This window comes from Ambystoma mexicanum, chromosome 3q (genome assembly GCF_040938575.1).
Source record: "Ambystoma mexicanum isolate Mex_15411 chromosome 3q, UKY_AmexF1_1, whole genome shotgun sequence".
Taxonomy (NCBI): domain Eukaryota; kingdom Metazoa; phylum Chordata; class Amphibia; order Caudata; family Ambystomatidae; genus Ambystoma; species Ambystoma mexicanum.
In genome coordinates this window covers 56544809-56563470 of record NC_090926.1, presented here as the reverse complement: position 1 = coordinate 56563470, position 18662 = coordinate 56544809, and the positions used below count along the sequence as shown (strand labels likewise).

The 18662-nt window shown below is 46.7% G+C and overlaps 1 protein-coding gene across 3 annotated transcripts in view; it reads right to left on the bottom strand.

Moving 5' to 3' along the window:
* The window catches only part of ANKRD54 (ankyrin repeat domain 54), a 544971-nt gene that overhangs the window by 278132 nt on the left and 248177 nt on the right, over nt 1–18662 (bottom strand). For 2 of the 3 annotated variants that reach the window (XM_069653072.1, XM_069653070.1), the window contains 2 exons: nt 3325–3423; nt 3138–3209 (listed from right to left, as the gene is read on the bottom strand). The exons of the other annotated variant lie outside the window; for it this stretch is intronic. In XM_069653072.1, the coding sequence (XP_069509173.1) occupies nt 3138–3209; nt 3325–3423 (171 nt within the window). The remainder of the gene's footprint in view (nt 1–3137; nt 3210–3324; nt 3424–18662) is intronic. 3 annotated transcript variants of the gene reach the window in all.

Sequence of the window (18662 nt, the reverse complement as noted above, 5' to 3'; positions counted from 1 at the left end):
CTTGAACTTGTCCTTCCTGAGAAACTTGTTCAAGTATCTCAAGTCAAAGATGGGTCTCAGTCCTCCGTCCTTCTTGGGCATTAGGAAATATGGAGAATACCACCCCTTGTTCCTCTCTGCTAAAGGCATCTGCTCTATAGCACCTTTCTCTAGCACGGTTAACATTTCCTGAACAAGGAGCGGATCTGGAATCCTCAAAGAGTGGCTCCCCGGTGGATTGCTCTGAGGTCTCTGAATTGAAAGGAAGGCAGTACCTGTGGGCTATGGTTTCCAATGCCCAAGAATCCGAAGTAATGTCTCGCCATCCTTCTAGATGCTGAGACAGTCTGCACTGGTGAACTGTGACTCTAGATCTCAGAGAGGTTTTGAGGCGGCTGATGGTAAAGATGTCCCTGCTTGAGCTGGCTTTGCACATCTCCCTCGTCCACCACAAGGGAGCCTTCTTTGTCCTCTTTGACCAGCTATTCCTCTCGCACTTCCAACTGAGGAGTAGCAGCGAAAAGATCTACCCCTCCAAGGTTGTCCACTGGGACGAATGGGCTGAAGCTGCCTAATAGCGGCACCTAAATTTTGTCTGCAACTTCTCAAGGCTCTCGTCTGCCTTGTTGCCAAAAAGGTGAGACCAGTCAAAAGGCATGTTGAGGAGTCTGGATTGAACATCCGGTGCAAAACCTTACTTCCTCAACCACACAAATCTGCGTATAACGATGCTAGTAGCCATGGCTCTGCTGAGGAGGTCAGCAAAATCCAGACCCAACTGAAGAGACTCACACATCACTTCTTTACCATCTCTAACTATGGCCATAATTCTGCCTCTTTCTTCCCCCTCGGGAATGTGCTCTGCCGGCATGGAAACGCAGTCCCATTGAGTGAATGAGGACTTTGCAAAGGCACATGGGGAGTTGGCTGATTTGAGCGCCATACTCCCTGCAGAAAATACTTTCCTTGCCCATCCATCTACTCTTTTGCCATCCCTATCTGGAGGGATAGTAGGATAAGCTGTCTGCTTGGAAGTTTCAGAAGCTGCCTGTAGCACTAGACTCTCTGGAGTGGGATGTTTAGACAGGTAGTCTGGGTCACTACTGGATGGGCAGTATTTTGTGGTTAGATTTTTATTCACAGCTGGATTTGTTTCTGGCGTGTCCCAATTTGTTGCCACCCTTTTTTCGAGAGCAATATGGAAAGGCAGTATAGGATCCATCTGTGGTCCCTTATCCAGGATATCCGTCAGATCATCCTTCTCAAATGGTAAATGAGGCCTAGTCCACCCCATACATTCTACCACCTTGGACATTAGCTGCCTACATGAAGCATCAGTGTATTGCCCAGCTTCTGACCTTCTAAAATCTAGCTCAGGTGAGAGGTCTACCCCACTGGCTGTCTGTAAATTATCATAAAGGTCTTTCAACCTTGATTCCTCAGAAATGAAGCTTTCAGGCACATTTGGTGTACCATATTGGAGACCAAAGGGTGCATCGTTGTCAGAGGGTTCATTGTGCTCATATACTGAGGCGAGAGACTTAAAATATATTTTCCTTGGTAAATAAACATAAGTTTTTTCAGGCAACACGGGTTTGACAAACTGGATTCAACGCTCGAGGAGTCGTCGAAAACTTTGACATCGATGGCGCCATAGGTTTAGATGGGGCGCTCGGCATCGACGGTACAGCTGGCGTTGAGGGCGCAGCTGACGTCGATGGCGCAGCTGGCATTGGTGGCGCAGCTGGCGTCGACGGTGCCTCCGGCTTTGAATTTCGAGGGCTTGGCTGGTGCGAGGGCGCAGCAGGCGTCTATGGTGTCAACGACCTCGACTTGTGCTTAAGTTTTCGGCTCGAAGGATCCTTTGATGATTTGTCATCGCGTCAAGGCCTCGACGCCTCTTGATAAGGATCAGGCCTTCGTCCCGGTCTCGAGGGTGTGCAGGATTTGGCTTGAGCCCTTTCCTTACCAGCTTTTTTGCAATGCGCTGAGTACCATGGCTTGCCGTGGGTTTTCGCTTGTCTAAATATTTTCAGCATTTCTGCTCTAAATGCTTCCCATTCGGCAGGTGTGGAGTTTTTTGTGGGACAAGTCTGATGACAGTCTAGGAAGGCAACCTATGGTGCCTCTTTTTTGACTTTGACAATGATGAGGAGTGGTGGGAGCCACTCCTCGATCTTAACTTTCTTCCTCCAAGGAAAGTCACCTCTCGAATCGTCGGTTGAAGGATTTTTGGTTCGGGTAGATGATTTTTTTGGGGTTTCGACCTACCGTCAATTTCCATTTTCACTCCTTCAGGGCCTTTCCGGTCATTGACTGGCACTTGGAGCAGGTCTATGCTCCACCCCGTGACACCATAGACATATACGGTGTGAGTTGGTCAACGACATTTCCAAGTCACAATCTCGACACTTCTTGAACCCGGTCTTCGCGGTAGTCAGTGTCGGCAAAGAAGACCTACTCGCGAGTTAATAAATGAAGTGTGCCGTATTTCTCAAAGCAATAGCATTCAAGGAAAAACAGAACTGAAGTCAACAGGCGCTGCGCATGCTATATATGCCTTCGATGACATCCTCGAGACGGAGGCCCTCGAGGGACATCGAGTCGACTGCATTGACGCACAGTCGAAAAATAAATTCAGAAGTAGCTGAATCTGGATATTGAATATCAAAGATGAGGACTATGTGGGAGGAAACAATCCATTTGAAGTAAGTTTTTCTTGACACAGGACGGTGGACACTTATACTTTAACAGACATCCTGACAGACACCTTAGATCATTAGTTGAGGCAGGGAAATCTCTTAGGAATAGGGAAAGATAGTTTGGTCTTGCTTTATTATATCAGTCGTTACCACCAAACATGCCACCTTTGTGTCAGAGTCCTTATTCTGCACCCTTACATATTGTACTTCATATTATTGTAAGTCAGGTTTTTATGTGCAACTGATGGCTTGTTATGTTTTGAGATGATTAAAAAAGAGATTGTTAAAAAATAAAATGGGTGGTAGACAAGAAAATGTATGCTTGCGCACCAATGAATTTAAGAGCGGTGCCAAGTGGAATAAATAAGGCTCCCTTTTCTGGGATGGGCCACTTCTTATCCACATTACTGTTTTTTTTTGCAGTTCCACATTGCACACCAAACAAACATGTCTTACCTAGGTGCAGTGGAGTGTTGCCCAGCCCGTCCCTCTGATTTGGGTCGGCACCATGGTCCAATAGAAGGTGTACTAGAAAATGAGAGAAAAACACCTTGTTATGGATTTGTATGACAACCACAACGACTGATACTTACAATTGAAGCATTTGAATGAGAAATTATGCGGATGGGGAGAAAAGCCTCACCAATTCCATCATTGCCATTACAGGAGGCGAAGTGCAGCGCCGTTCTGCCTTTGTCATCTGCAGCACATGGATCTACCCCATCCAACAGAAGACGTTGCACTGATTCCAGAAAGAGAATGGAAATTACTATTTACACAGACTGAGAGAAGTACCCAGTATCCAAGGCAAGACTGGCAAAGCCTACTCACTAATTGGTAGGTCAGAGGGCATTTCATACATTGGAGATGTTAATCATACCCTATTAACCGGCAACGAGAATTGTACCGGCTGAACTCTGAACAGTAGGCCAAGTAGTTATCTGATGCACAGATATGGAATATATTATTGCCAATTGAACTTCCTGACAATGAACTGAAATATTGATGAATCCTTAAAGTAAAGAATGTAAATGATACAGAATTGATAGATTTACAAACACATTAAGTAGTAAATCTTAAATATATTACCAAAAAGTGCCAAACATAATACAATAGTATATTCAATGTTTAGGAATGTGGAATGGTATTAATGCTGAAACTGAGCGAGTACAATATCAATATATAGTGGAATACAATTAATATAAATTTCTGTAATGTATAACATATAAAATATAGATTCAGATATGAAACGTGAAAAATATTAATACATTTGTGTGCTTGTATGCTTTGACATTTTATCAAACACCAGAACTAAAACGGGACGGGCAAGGGAACATTATAATTAGTATCTAAAGAGATTTCAATATACAAAAATAAAGCTTTCCAGTTAGATAATCAGTAGTTCTTCCAAATTACAGGAACATCAATGGGGGTAAGTATGGCCCCTACATATGCCAACACATTCATGTTCCATTTGGAACATGAATATATTGCACACAATGAAACATGGAAAGATAAATTAAGACTCTACAAGTGTTATATCAATGATATTTTTGGTATTTGGAGTGGTACACAGGAGGAGCTTGAAAATGTCTTTACATACATAAATGAGATACGACCCAAGAATTAAATTCACAAAAGTAAATTGCATTATCTGAATGTCAAGATTTATGTCAAAAACACTAAACTGGAAACTACTGAATATGACAAAACTACAGATCGGAACAATATACTACTGGCTTCCAGCTTTCACCCAATGAGCTTGGAAAATGGCACACCACAATAGCCAGTTTATTTGATATGAAAGAATTATAGTTACAAAAGGAAGAACTGAAAAGAACATTTATGAAAAGGAACTACGAGGAATTTGAATTAAACAGGATAGAAAATAATACCTCAAGAAAAATTACTACGAGATTAAGAAAAAAAAAAATAAGCTCTCAATATGGTACACATAACTTTCTCACAACAAAGTCCACAAATAAAAAAAAAAGGGATATTCATTGGATTCTTTAATCTGGCAGTGAACTGTGCACTCTTTTTAAAGAACCGCCAATGTTTGCTTGTGCAAAAAGTAATTCCTTACTAAACCTATTCAGATTAAGTGATAGCCCAGAATGAATTTAGGGACAATACCATGACTAAATGGCTCAATACAATTAAAGGTAAATCTGTGAAATAACATTACGCAGTAAATAAATTCTGCTAGAGTTTTACCTGCTGAACTCTGAACAGTAGGCCAAGTAGTTATCTGATGCACAGTACATGTTTCTGTATAGACATGTATAAGACACTTCAACGTGAGATACTAAGAATGTTGTTCATGGAATTAAATGTCAGTGTGGCATTTTTTTTGTTTACATGGTGATGACCACAAGATAAGCACAAATTAGATAGGGGTGGGGGAGAACATAAGTCAAATATGCGAACAAATATGCAAACAGAAAATTGCCAACACCATCAGCTGCACATTGATTGGAATGCAAGCACAATATTTCTAACCTAAAATGTATTTTTTAGAAAAAAATGAGACTACCAATGAGAGGAGGTAATCTTGTTCAAATATCAAGAGGAAAAGATTTTGGATGAAAAACATTGATTTATTGGCTCCCTGTGGAATGAATTTGGAATGATTTTTCATTTTTCCTGTGAAATAGTAAGATATATGGAAATCCCTTTTGCCCTCCCTCCTTATTATTTCCCCTTGACTATCTCTCTCCCCTCTCTCACCTCCCCTCTCTCTCCCTTCCCTTTCCCTCCAACTCATTACCACCCGCCCCCCTATCCTATTCCCCCTTCCCCTTCAGTTAATTACTCTTTTCACTGTTTTGTTGAATGATTCATACTGTAATTTTGCTTCCACCGTTATATTGTTTGTTTTTATGTATTAAGTTGTTCCACTGTACAGCGCCTTGGTGTAAGGCGCTTTATAAATCAATAAATAAAAATACAAATACAAATATGGTCTATCTGGATACAACAACGAATGTGTGGGAATTGTCAGGAACAAGGGGGATCATCTTACTTAATTTTCGTAATGGTAACAGCATTATTATTTTAAGAGTAGATTTCTGATGATCTTAGAGAACGTAATGATAAACAGAATAAATGTCACGTTACAAAATAGTTAAGCAATATCTTACTTTATGTTACAAACTGCAAAATTATGAAAAATTATGGAATTAAGGTAGGATCCTTTGATGTTAGTATGTGAAGGGTCAAAAATGACAGTCAGGCACAATTTGGACATGGTTTGGCTAAAGACTTTAATTGATAAAATAAAAGGGGATGGGAAAATGATTTGTTGCCCCTATACTAGAGGTGTTTCCCTACCTAGACTCAAAACTAAGGATCTGTCAGTGTCAGAATATCCAAAACATAACCATCATGCATCCAAAGTACTATTCCGACCCTCACATTCTAATGAAATAAATCTGATGAAGGATAATGTCTTTGGCATTCAGTGTTTAAAAAGTATTCAAAAAGGAATAAATAACTCCAACATAAAGTCTCTCAAGGATACTGTACCTTAATCTAGAGGGTGTCTCCCTTCCCCTGCATTCTTCTTCACAATAATAGTTCTTGTCTTTTCTCATGTACAATATCAAAGTGACATATATATTTATCTTTAACCTTTAGGTTGTTAGGATACCTGGTATAATCTTTCTCCGCTTCCCTATATTTGCACACACTTGTGATTGCCTGGTATACTCTCCTGCAAAAGCTTCTGGTTTTCACACCCTTGCAATGGCCTGGTATATTCTCCTGCCAGGGCTTCTGGTAGTTACCTGGTTGCCTATCCATGAAACTCCACCTTTGATAGTTTAGTATATTAGCCCTTTGGCTAATTCCTTTAGTCCATAGTATATTGCCTCAGTGTTTTGCTCATTCCAATCATTCACCACCTTAGCACTGTGGGTTAATTTACACTGTCTGTTAAAGATTCCTTTCTGAAGCCAATTTGCTTTTAACTTCTTACGTTCATTATTCTGAAAATATGTTCTCTCTTTATTCGACTTGGTCTGTATGTTTAACATACAGCGTGTTTGCTAATATGCCCCAGTTCTCCCTTTGTCCCAGCGTGGACACACTGGCTAATCTTGGAGTTTCCTGGTCTGTTTCAGCTCTCCAATGACAGCCGAGGGATTCTCTCTCCTTTGCCCTGCTCGCTTTCGGTTTCCACATTCCCTGTGGCTCAGGCTGCGGTTCTCCTCTCCTCATGGCTCCCTGGTAAGCTTCTTTTTGCGGTTTTCTACGTGCGAAGGCGCAGGATCAGTGTGCTTGCTTCTGGTGTCCGCAAGTGAAATCTTTGCATCATCCTTTGCTGCTCACTACATGAACCGGTTAGCTCCAATATTCTCTTTTCGGTTCTTAAGCAAAACAGAGAGCTGCAGTCTGCTCCTACCAGCAGTTTGCCATTTCGTCTGAGGATCATCTTTTAAACGTCGCGGGCACAGGTGTATGCTCATCTCATCCGTGGACACCACCGCTTTCTCCCAGAGGTTGTTCCTCCCATGTGATCCTCCCTCATATAGCCACCCCTCAGGGTCAGCATCAGGTAGCGGTTGCCATCGTTAGGCTCACCTAGTCTATGCAGAGGCGTTGGGGCACGGTTACAGCCCTCCCGGGGGCGGGGTCGCTCGGGTCTGACTTCGCCCTCTGCGCTTATGTGGTGACTGGTGGTAATAGGTGATGCTGCTAGGAACTGCTCCTGCGTGGAGAATAGGGGGTGTGAGTAGGCCAGCTTGTGCACCTGATCCTTTCCAGACCCCTTCTCCCAAACCGTGGTACCCGTGAGATGCGCGGTCCATGGAAAGCTCACCTGTTGATTAGTTTTGACGAGCACTCCGTCCTGCTGCTTCTGGCAGGGGCGCTTGTATGATCTGGACCAAGTTCCTTCACTGGTCCCTTGCACGTGATAGTCCAGTCCTGCTGCGACTAAGCCACTATACTTCAGGTAAGTGTTCCTGTTTGCCTTTGTCTTTCCTCGTCTGTTTTTGTTGTATTGTAAAGTTCGTTGTCTTGTATTGCTGTCCGTTCCACTTTTGAGGTTTGCTCTTTTGCTTTCTTCCCTTGCAGGTGATGTTGCCGGCCCGGCAGAAGCTGCGGAGCTCAAAGCGTCAGCCGAAGGGAATGAGGAACGAAGCTGCAGCGGTACAGTAGCTGGTAAGTTGTTAACTACGGGGTACACAGGATTCAAATGCGGTGCGGCCCTATGTCATGATTCCTGCCCCTCTCGTCCCCAGACCTCCAAGATGTCAGGCTGGAGCCAGGCCACAATCACCTACATGTCCCTCAAGGGCCTCTCCATCCCACCAAAGACTCACTTGGAGTCAGACTTGGCACTTGTGGCACCAGACTCACTCACTCCCATTGGATAACATTGGGGATTGGACTTGAAATGCATTGATGGGGACAAGATGGATGCCCCCACATATTTCGGTTCCCAGAGCTGCATGTACGGTCTAGTCTTTTGGGTGTGGTTCAGCCCAGAGGCACCTGGGATACCCAGAGACTATTTAAGCCACACCCAGGCTGAGAAGCATGCTTTGCGTTTTCTGCACCTATAGTGGGGGAACTCACCGTGTTCGGATCGGTCTCCAGTGGGCCTGCATCTTTCTTCTGCGCTCAGCACCTGCAAGAACAAGAACACTGTTAGGAACAGCCTTACCTTGCAGCCCTTCTGCCCATCATTGAACGCTCCTTCTGTTCTCCGGCGATGTCATTCCCATCCCGGCACGGCGCTTCCTAATGAAGATGAAAAGAACAGAGAAAAGGCATTAGTAAGCATTTTACAGCTCTTCGCTTATTTTTTTTTTAAATACAGTACGAGCTTCAAACGCTTACCTGAATCCCAGCCGCTCTGGGGGAACTGTGTCTCCGGAACTTCTCATCCATCTGCGAGGGGGAAAAGACACTCCAGGTTAGCGTGGAAACATCTAGAGGCGCCGCATACCGCGCTTACTCACTGCATTTGTTCTTCATAACCGGCATCCACGCTGACAACGTCGCGGCACCTAAAAGACACAGAAAAATAACTCAGTTCAATACAAACACGAAAAGGGTGCATCACGCTCTCACTCACCTTCAGCGCCACTCATCTCAGCAGCACGCCGCCATCCCCGGACGTCGGCCATCATCCAAGAAGGAAAGGAACAAAGCTAGAGAACTGTTCAAAGACTCATTATACTTACCAGTCGGACTCTCGCCAGTGAAGTAACTAGGCACCAACGAGCCCGCATCAATCAACGCGCCCCTGCGCTGAAAGCAGGATGGAGAGCACACCATCCAAGAAAACAAGGTGAGCTGTGGATCAAAGGGAAGGGTTGGACCCTGGGGAGGAAGGGGTTCAAGCACACAGAGACAATAGGGAGTTAAACTCTACCAATCCTGTGTTTCAGGCCCAGTCGCCAGTCGAATAGCCTCCAGGGAAGGGTTCGAGGTCGTAAGAGGCCAGGACCGGCTGAGTGACGTCCCCGTGGATACCAGGTGAGCGTTACACCCTAGGACGGATGTTCTAACCTTGTCTTTCTTCTTCTTCACAGAGTTCGAGGATGCGGAGTGCGGTGCTGCGGCGTCGGGATCAAGATCACTGGATGTCAGGAGATGAGTCTGCAGATGAATTCGATGAAGCACCGGTTTCCTGGAGGTGAGTATGAAGGAGAACGCCTGGTTTCAAAGGTAAGTAAACTTGTCCAAGCGGCGGTGAGCGTCACGTTGCACGCGAGTGCACAGTAACGCTAAGCACCGGCCTTAAGGATGGAGCAGCTTATATAGCTGAGCTTCTGAAGCCACGCCCACCAGGTTCAGCCTGCCTGCCACACCCAATGAGTCAGCACATGAAGACCAGGCCTAGGGAGCCACACCCTATCAGTACATGAGGATGTTCTCTGGAATAAAGGCTTTCAGCTCCTGGAAAGTTCTTGTGGAATAAAAGCACTCCTGCACTGAAATAAAGTGTTCCTGCTCACATCTCTATATGAGCCTGGCGCCAAAGGCACCAGTACTGAGTCCAGCCAGGGCCCCTGTGTTTATAGGTCCCAAAGGGACATAAGTGAGTTCAGTGACCCATTACCCCCATCACTAGATGGTGTGGTTTTTGTTTTATGGGGCCTGGGGCCATGACAGCCATCCCCTGGTCACATGGGAGGAGGTTACCCCCGGGAAAACATTGATGATTCCATCGGATTCATCACAGTATTTAATTGAATGAATAATGCAACTTCTTGTAACTGTTCAATCAATTAACTGTCATAGAACAACTACTCCAAACTACTGGCACATGTGACGAATCCTACAGATCTGTCCTAAGGTGGCCAGGAAATGGCAGACGCTTTCGGATCCTGACTTTAGGGGTGGTGTACTGCGGGAGTATCATTCTGGGTGGAGACAAGGGCCAGGGTGGTGAGGAGATCCCGTGGGATGAGACACAGTATTTGTCCTTTGACAAGGAACATCTTTCTAGGTTACCAAAACAGGTAATGGCATATTGTCAATGTAATGTCCCTAACCTATATATAAAACATGTGGTTATGGGTACGAGTATCATACAATATGAACAACCCTTACCAATGGAAAGATCCTTCAGGGGATTCCAGGATAAACACTTTCCTTACTACCAACGGTATAATGTAGAATAATCTAGAAATATTGCCTTAAGTGTCCTCCCCTGTGACAACAAATTCTAAAGGTAAAATTTTAAAAGAACTTAAGGGAAGTAAATCTACCCATCTACCCTTAAAGTCAAACAAATACCTAAAATAACAAATTTCGTTGTTGAAGACTGCATGTTCCATAATCCTAGGAGTACTGGGATGAGGAAGTGGGCTGAAGAGGCATGCGCTAGCAGCAGTCGGGTAATTGATCCTAACAGCCCATTCCTGAACGAAGCTGGGAGAAATAAAAGGCCGCCTCAGGTGCAGGCAATTAGAAGGAGCTGGAACTGTTACTGGAGTGCAAGCTTGAGCAGTAAAAGCAGAAAGAAAAACGCAGAGCTGGCAAACCAGAAGTGAGAGAACCAGAAGGACGCAGGAACATGGATATAGCAAATTTCACTTGCTTGTTCAGATGGTCCTATTCCCCCAAATTATGAAGTGCAGAGACTGTGCAGCGGAAGACGTGCAAAGAGGCTGTCTTTTCCCATGTGAGCCTCATTTTGCGTGGGAAACAAGACCGAAGCTTGGAACTGTGGGCGAGTGGCAGGTCTCAGGAGCTAGAGGGACTCCTTGAATGAGAAGCCAGATCACAGACCCCTAAGCAGAGGAAGGGTGCGGCTCCCAGGAAAGCCAGAAGCAGTAGACACTGTGCTCGAAGTGGTGGAGTCGAGCAACTCGCAGAACAAGGATCACAGAAGGCGGCGAGTCAAACCTGGCGTTCTGATTCCTTGCGCGAGCACTGCCGGTGACAATATCCAGACAAATCTTCACTCGGGTAGAAGCCAAAGCGGGCTGAAGTTGTTTGCTGCATTCGTTAACAAAAGAACAATGGGAAGTAGCACTTGCGTGTGCATGGAAATGTCTTTTACTCGCTTAATAGCAAATGCTACTGAAGGACATTGTTAAGCCCTTAACTTAAGAAGTTGGCAGGTGTTTCTTATTAAGCAAGAATGAACATTAAAAAAGACCATTGTTAAACACTTCAAGCCATTCAACTTTATGAAGAAGCGGTCGCGTGTGCTTACATTAAAGAGTGAATTTTATCTCATTGTTCAAACAAACAAGCATTGTTCCTAAAAGAAGTAAAGTGTTTACAATTGTATCTGCAGTTGGAGAGAGCGCAAGCAGTACCCAAGCCAAGAGTATTCCCTTACTGAGAGTAACAGCAGACTTTCTCAAAGCCAGAAACTGGTCTAACCATTGCCGTGAGCCCAATAGAAGCTCAACTTTGCTCAAGATACATGTGTGCAAGAATTACCTAAAGCCAAGAGAGTGGCACCAAGGCTTCTGGGTAATATGTGGTCAGTGGTGGCAAAGAGGTGAAGGCAAAGTTGGGGAAGGGTAACCTTGCTGCTTATATACAATCCTGAAATTGCTGTGCTTGTAGGCAGACCAGAGAGGCCCCTTTTGAAGAGATGTTCAGTGGAAGAGTGCCTTGCCCAACTGAAGGTGTTGCAGTGCATTAAATTGAATCTTGTCCAAACCGGCCTTTAAAATACAAAGTACTGAATCTGTGGAAGTATGTGTTGTCAGTGGATGCATGAATGCAGTAGTCCCAATGAAGTGGAATGCTATGGGGCCAAGGAAAAGTTCCTCATGGTAAATCATGGTAGAAGTAAGGTGGTTGAAGTAGACGATTCACTTTTAACCAATACTTTTGTTCCATTAACATCCTAGAAGTTGTACTTCTTTTTTTATCTGTTTCAAGTCTTCTTTAATAACTGGAAGTGGTAAAAGGGCATTGTGAATGAGGAAAACATTGATGCTATTCTGAGTAAGTGGGAAGTCTTTATTTCATCAGAAGAACTTGTGGTGTTTTTGGAACTGTGGTTGACATATCTTTACCTCAATATTGACTTTTCAAGAACTGAACTGAGAGACTTTACTGTGGATTTCCTTATATTCTTTTGATGAACGTTAAAGATGAATACGGCATGAATCCTGGGGGAGGGCATAGATCCAGGTTGTTAAACGGTTATCAAGATACTGTGAATTTTATTGTTGAATTGCCATACATTTTCTTTTGTATTTGATGTTTAGTGTGAGGGCCATAACTCCTGTGTTAAAATGTTTCCCCTTAGTTTTGTTAGGAGGGAAAACCCAAAGTAAAGTTGGGAAAGTGAGGCATTATGATATAATTTATATTCCTATAAGATGGCATATTTTGAACAAATATCAAACAGTTGTCCGCCTCGCACTGATGACCCCTCACACACACCATTGCAAGATGGCGTGGCTACTACCTGACATATGCTAAGTATGATACGACTCAGTCCTCTTGATGTTGAACATCCATAGACAAACGCAGACTTCCCACGAAAGACAATTTAAAGACTCTTGTAACTCACAAATAGTTTTGCGATAAATGGACAGTGAGGCTACAGTGAAGTTTGCTGTGTCAAAAATACTGATGGAAATATTTATTAACCAGATGTATTACAATAGATGTGTTGACAATAAATTAACAGAGGACCTAATGGGTTTTTCTTTTATAGATATCTTTTGTAGAGTATACAAATAAAACACCCTCGATAATGTCCCAAGACATTTAAAAACATACATTACTATCTTGATGGATTTCAAGTCAAAGTAAGCGGAAGAAGTTGAAGCAGTTTTGGATTTCTTTTAAAGAGCATTTGGTCAGAAGACTGTTTATTAACAGTTAAGAGAAACAACCGTTGAGACATTATTTCATGTGGGAACTTTTAATTGCTACAGCAGGTTAGTAATCCAGATATTTGAATATATTTACTCATCTACAAGATTTTGTAGTTCTGCTTTTGAGGTGCAACTATAACATCAATTTTATAATGTTTTTTCACTGAATTTCAAAGGTTTTTATTTGGTCAACGTAACCGTGGCATCCTTTAATGAACACATTTTTTATTTGATCTGCAATATCTTCTAGTATGCGCTGGGCATGGCCCCAGACAATGCCTGAGGTATGGCTCTCAGTCATTCCCCTAACCCCAATAAGGTGCCAAAAGTAGCCACTGGTCCTGACTGTAGCCAGTCCTATTGCCCACTTTACACCCAGAGCCTGTGGGCATCTATACCATGGCCACTTTGTTGCCAGCATGCTGGAAGTCACCTGACAAGGCAAATGCACACAGCTTAAGTCCAGGCCCAGTGCAAGTACAGGAAACCACTTTGCCTGAGGAGTAACCTTCAGCCATGACTAGGTACCGCCATGCCCAGGACCCACAACAACCCGCCCAAAGTAGCCACTGGATGTGGCCATTTGCCTACATTGCAGGTCTATTGGCCACTGTCCATGGATTGTGGAAGTCGCAGGCTATGCCCAGTAGCCACTTTATCACCCTTTGCATATCAATGGTCTACTAGCCAGTGGCTACTTCCGCTAAGCCACCAGAAGAAGCCATAATTCCTAATCTGCAGCCAGGCTAGTGGCCACATTGTTCCCATTACTGGTCAGTAGCACAGTGGCCATGGCCTGTTGCCAAGAGAAGCAACTTTGCCCAGGGTCGGACCGGGCTCAGGTACCCAAATTGGGCATTAGACCTGGTTTGCAGCCAGTCCAGTGTCCCCTGTTCCCCATTGCAGGTCCATTGGCCACTATGAGTATTTGTTTCCAGGTTTCCTTCATAACCTTTTAGGTATGTTTTAGACCAGATACAAATAATAGTCTTTCTATGTTGGCTATGTCATGACAGAACCCAGGTTAGGGTGAAGCCAGTTGGTTTACCCGTTGGGACAACTGAAGAGATCACAGCCGCAGCCGGGCATCTCGCACCAGATAAATGCAGGAGGCCATGAGGCCGAACAACCTTAAGAATTCGAAAGCCGGGAGACTCTGGGCATGTTGAAACTTGTCCACCATCTGCACAATGTGATGAGCCCTTACCTTGGGAAGCGAACACTTCCCCAAGGACGTGTCAAAAACAGCCCCAATGTACTGGAGCTGTTGGGAAGGTGTTAGATGCAACTTCTTGAAATTCAGGGAGAAACCCAGCCTCTGGAGGGTGCGGCAGGTGACACTGAGATGATCCAACACAAGCTCGGGAGAGTGTGCCCGGATCAGCCAGTCGTCCAGGTAGGGGTAGACGTGAATCCCCCCTCGCCTGAGGTATGCTGCCACCACCACCATTAGCTTGGTGAAGACCCTCGGGCGGAGGTCAATCCAAAACGGCAGGACCCGAAACTGAAAGTGCAAGTCACCAGCCGCAAACCTCAGGTACTTTCTGTGCGCAGGATGAATCAGCACATGAAAGTAAGCATCCTTGAGGTCCAGAGACACCAACCAATCCTGAAGTTGAAGGGCCTGGAGGACTTGAGAAAGAGTGACCATCTTCAACTTATCCTTAATGAGAAGTTTGTTCAACCAACTCAAGTCCATGATGGGTCCTCAATCCCCAGTCTTTCTTTGGGATCAAAAAATAAGGGGAATACCATCCCTTGTTCCTCTCCGCTACAGGCACCAGTTCTATAGCGCCTTTCTCCAGCAGGCTCAGGATTTCCTGCGCACGGAGCGGAACCGGAAGCTTCAAAGAGTTTCTGCGGTGGATTGTCGTGAGGCCACTGAAGGAAGTGAAGGCAGTAGCCGTGGGAAATGGTATCCAGAACCCACGCATCTGAAGTAATTCTCTGAGATGCTGAGACAGTCTGCCTCCAACTGGTCGAACCATGGGACATGGCCTCATGACTGTTTGGAAGCAGCTGCGGCAGTGCCTGAAGGCAAAGAGGCAGCTGCCCGCGCGGCTTTGGTACCACGATTTCCCCGACCACCACAGGTACTTTTTCGCTGGCCCCTTTGACTGGCGGCCCCTCTCATTTTACCAAAGGAGGAGTAGTAACGAAAGGAACCTCCCCTCCACTGCTGTCTCCTAGGACGAAAAGTCAGAGGTTGGCGCACTGCGGCGTTTAAAGATCGCAGCTTTTGAGGCCTGCAACCTCTCAAGGCTCTCGTCAGCCTCGCTGCCAAACAAATGTGTGCCATCAAAGGGCATGTTGAGAAGACAGGCCTGCACATCCGGAGCAAACCCCGACTTCCGCAACCACCCAAATCTGCGTATAACGGTGCTCGCAGCCATGGATCGGCTAACACTGTCAGCCTTATCCAAACCTGACTGAAGGGATTCACACATGGCATCGTTGCCGTCCTGCACGAGAGCAAGGAACCCATCCCTTTCTTCCCCCTCGGGAATATGCTCAGCCGCCAAAGAAACACAATTCCACATAGTGTGTGAAAACGTTGCCAAGGCACACGTGAAGTTGGCCAAAGGGAAGGACTTTGTATTGCAAATGGTAGCCCACAACCCTGAACCGTAGGAAAGAACGATGGGGCTGCCAAAATCGGGACGTGTAGGTAAGCGTCCTTCAGATCCAGGGAGCACATCCAGTCTTCCTTGCACAATGTCTCTGCTATGAAAGCTGACGTAACCATCTTACATTTTTGCTGGGGTAAGGAGAGGTTGAGGGTGGAAAGGTCCAGCACAACTCTCAGGCCCGCCTGGTTCTTCTGAATGGCGAAAATCCTGGAGTAAAAGCCCAAGCCTCGCTGGGAGGCTGGGACTTCCTCCACTGCCTGGCTCTCTACGAGCGACCGGATCTCCGCCAAAAGAGTTGTTGTCCCAACATGTGGAGAGGCTGGGATAGGGAGGCGGTACCCCGTGGATACTACAGAGAGGATCCAGGGGTCTGTGAAATTCTGGTGACAGAAATGCGCATGAGAGCAAGCCTGCCCCCGACTAGAGACACATGGACCGGAAGGGGCGTGTCATGCTTTCTTTCCCTCAAAGGATGTCGCGGAGGAGGGGGACTGGAAAACGCCCTTACCCACCCCCATTTTTTGTTTGCGCCGGGTTTGCGACGGCGAGCGGTCCAGCTGCCTGGATCTCCGTTCCTGGAAGCCACAGAACCCTCCATATGTACGCTCCCTGCCAGAGCGCTGCTGTGTCTGGGTGCAGGACTTGGGCATGGTCTTTGTCAAGATGGATAAAGATTTGGCCGTTTGTGGGCTGTTTTTCTTCTTGTCCAGTTCCTTGTCCGTGGTGGAGTGGAAGAGGGTCCCCCCCTCATCCCCAAACGGTAGATCTAATATGCGTTCCTGGACATCAGGGTTGAATTTCGTTGCCCAGAGCCAGGCTGTCCTTCTCATGTCCGTGGCAATACAGATGGCACAGCCAAAGGTGTCAATATGGGCCACGCTGGATTCCATAAGGTCCTGTGCCACCAGCTTGGCCTCAGCGAGCCCCGCCTTAAAAAGTGATTGGCTCTGCGTAGGGAGTTCCAGGAGGAAGTCTGCGATTTCCCGCCATAACCTTTGGTTAGCGGCCACCAGCATGGCGTCTGCGTTGGCCTTACGAAGATGCAAGGATGCATTGGAATATATTTTCTTGCTGTACGCCTCCAAGATCTTCTCCTCCTTGCCTAGCAGTGCCGCAGAGGAGGAGGTTGACTATGACTGAGGCTTGGAGAATAGTGATGCTGCAGCGATCACCGAGGAGTGTGGCTGAGGATGGACCGAGAGCAAGAGTGTATCCCCCTCCATCTGTCTGTACTTGGCGTCCAGGCGTCGATTGACCAGCTTGGCGGAGTGGGGCTTGAGCCAACCCTTCTTGGCCAGGGAGACGTCATCGGTTTGCAGTGGAATCCCCGTTTAGGCAGAGGGGCGTTGCGTGAGGACTTCAGCTAGAACCCCCTCTGCCAGCTGCTCTACCTCTGGTTGGGGTAGGCCCAGATACTCGCCAAGTCCTGCAAGACGTCTGTGGAAGCTGAGGATGGCTTATCGGGATCATCCTCCTCCTCCTCCTCCTCCTCCTTCTCCTCCTCCTCCTGCTACTCCTCTGTATCCTGTGGAACAGGAGGATCCTGCAGAGGTGGAGGAGTAGTTGGCACCGAGGTTGAGGTACAGGGACCACGGCCAGAGGCTGAGGAGGCACAGAGGCTGGTACGGAGCCGTCTGCGGAATGGGCTGTGGAGCCGGAGGCAGCAGCTGCGCAGGGGCGCCAGTGCTTGTGGTGCGGCTAGCATAGTCGGGATGACTTCCCTGATGGTGTCCTTGAGGATGACCCCCATACGAGGTGACTTCATGAGGCTGAGGAACCTCTCGAAGAACCCCTCTTCACTGGCCGTAGAGGTGGCAGGGGGTACGGACGGGTAGGCGGGAGCTGCTGGAGCCGCTGCATTCCCTGCCCATATGGATGCAGTGGGAAGCTGCCCTGTGCATAAGAGGGATAGGCTGTAGGCCACATACTTGGTGGAGGCCAGTCCCACCATGACAGTCGTTCTACGCCGAATTCCTGGAATGGTGTCGGATGGGTACCTCTGTGTGGCGCAGTGGCCATCTTGTCAAGCTGCCTGCCACGTGCCTGCAACGTGTTGCTCGGCTCGCTGGGCCCGGCCTTCTTCAAGACTCTTGCGTGTGGATCATGAGGCCTACCCTGCTCCTCAGGCTTAGGCCCGTAGGTGTGACACCCTCGACCTGGGGGTCGGTAGAGCTGCATTTAGGCGTCCTTCCAGACATATTGCCGGAACTAGGGCGTAGCCCCCGGCCATATTGACGGTACAAGGGCGGAGCCCCGCAGATGACAATCCAGTCCAAGAACCTTCCGGTCCCTCAACACTACCACCAGGAGGATCCAAGGATCCCTCGGCCGGTAGCTGCAGCAGCCCCGGTGCCCGTGTTGGAATGAGGATCTAACCATTCCCTCCCGCACGGGAGAGTCCTTGGGAAGGAGTCTCCCTAGCGGGGTACAATGGAGCATAGCGGCCCTACCTTGGGCTTGGCTCGATGTTTAACGAAGTTCTTGAGGTCCTCTGGAGGCGACTTCTGGAAGAGCTCCCTCCACCTGTCTAGTCTGTTCTTCAGTGTTTTCGAGGACAGCGAGCCACACGCTGTACAAGCTTGCCAACCGTAGTCTGGGCCAAGGCAACGTGGGAAGAGGGTGTGGGGGTGTGAAGTTGCGAAGAGCCCGTTGCTGGATGGACACCTGCTGAACCGGTTCCAGGTGTTAACTCCGCCGCTAAAATATTGCGATGGAAAAATATTGCCATATTTTTGCGGAGAAATTCACACATGGACCCTGCGGGGGACATCCCTGCATCGTTTTTTAATGTGCAGGGGACACCCCCCACAAACCCCACTCCCACATAATATCCCCAACAAAAATATCACCTATGGTGAACAAAACGGCCATATGTACAGTGATATTTTTGTTGGGGATATTAAGTAGTGATACCGCTGAACCCTGTAGAAGTCAACACGACGGGGAGGAGTGCAACGCCTGAGAACTGAGTACCTGAATGATAAAAATACAAAAAAGACAAAGAGAAGAAGTATCCGCGCGTGGAATTACATGGCCGA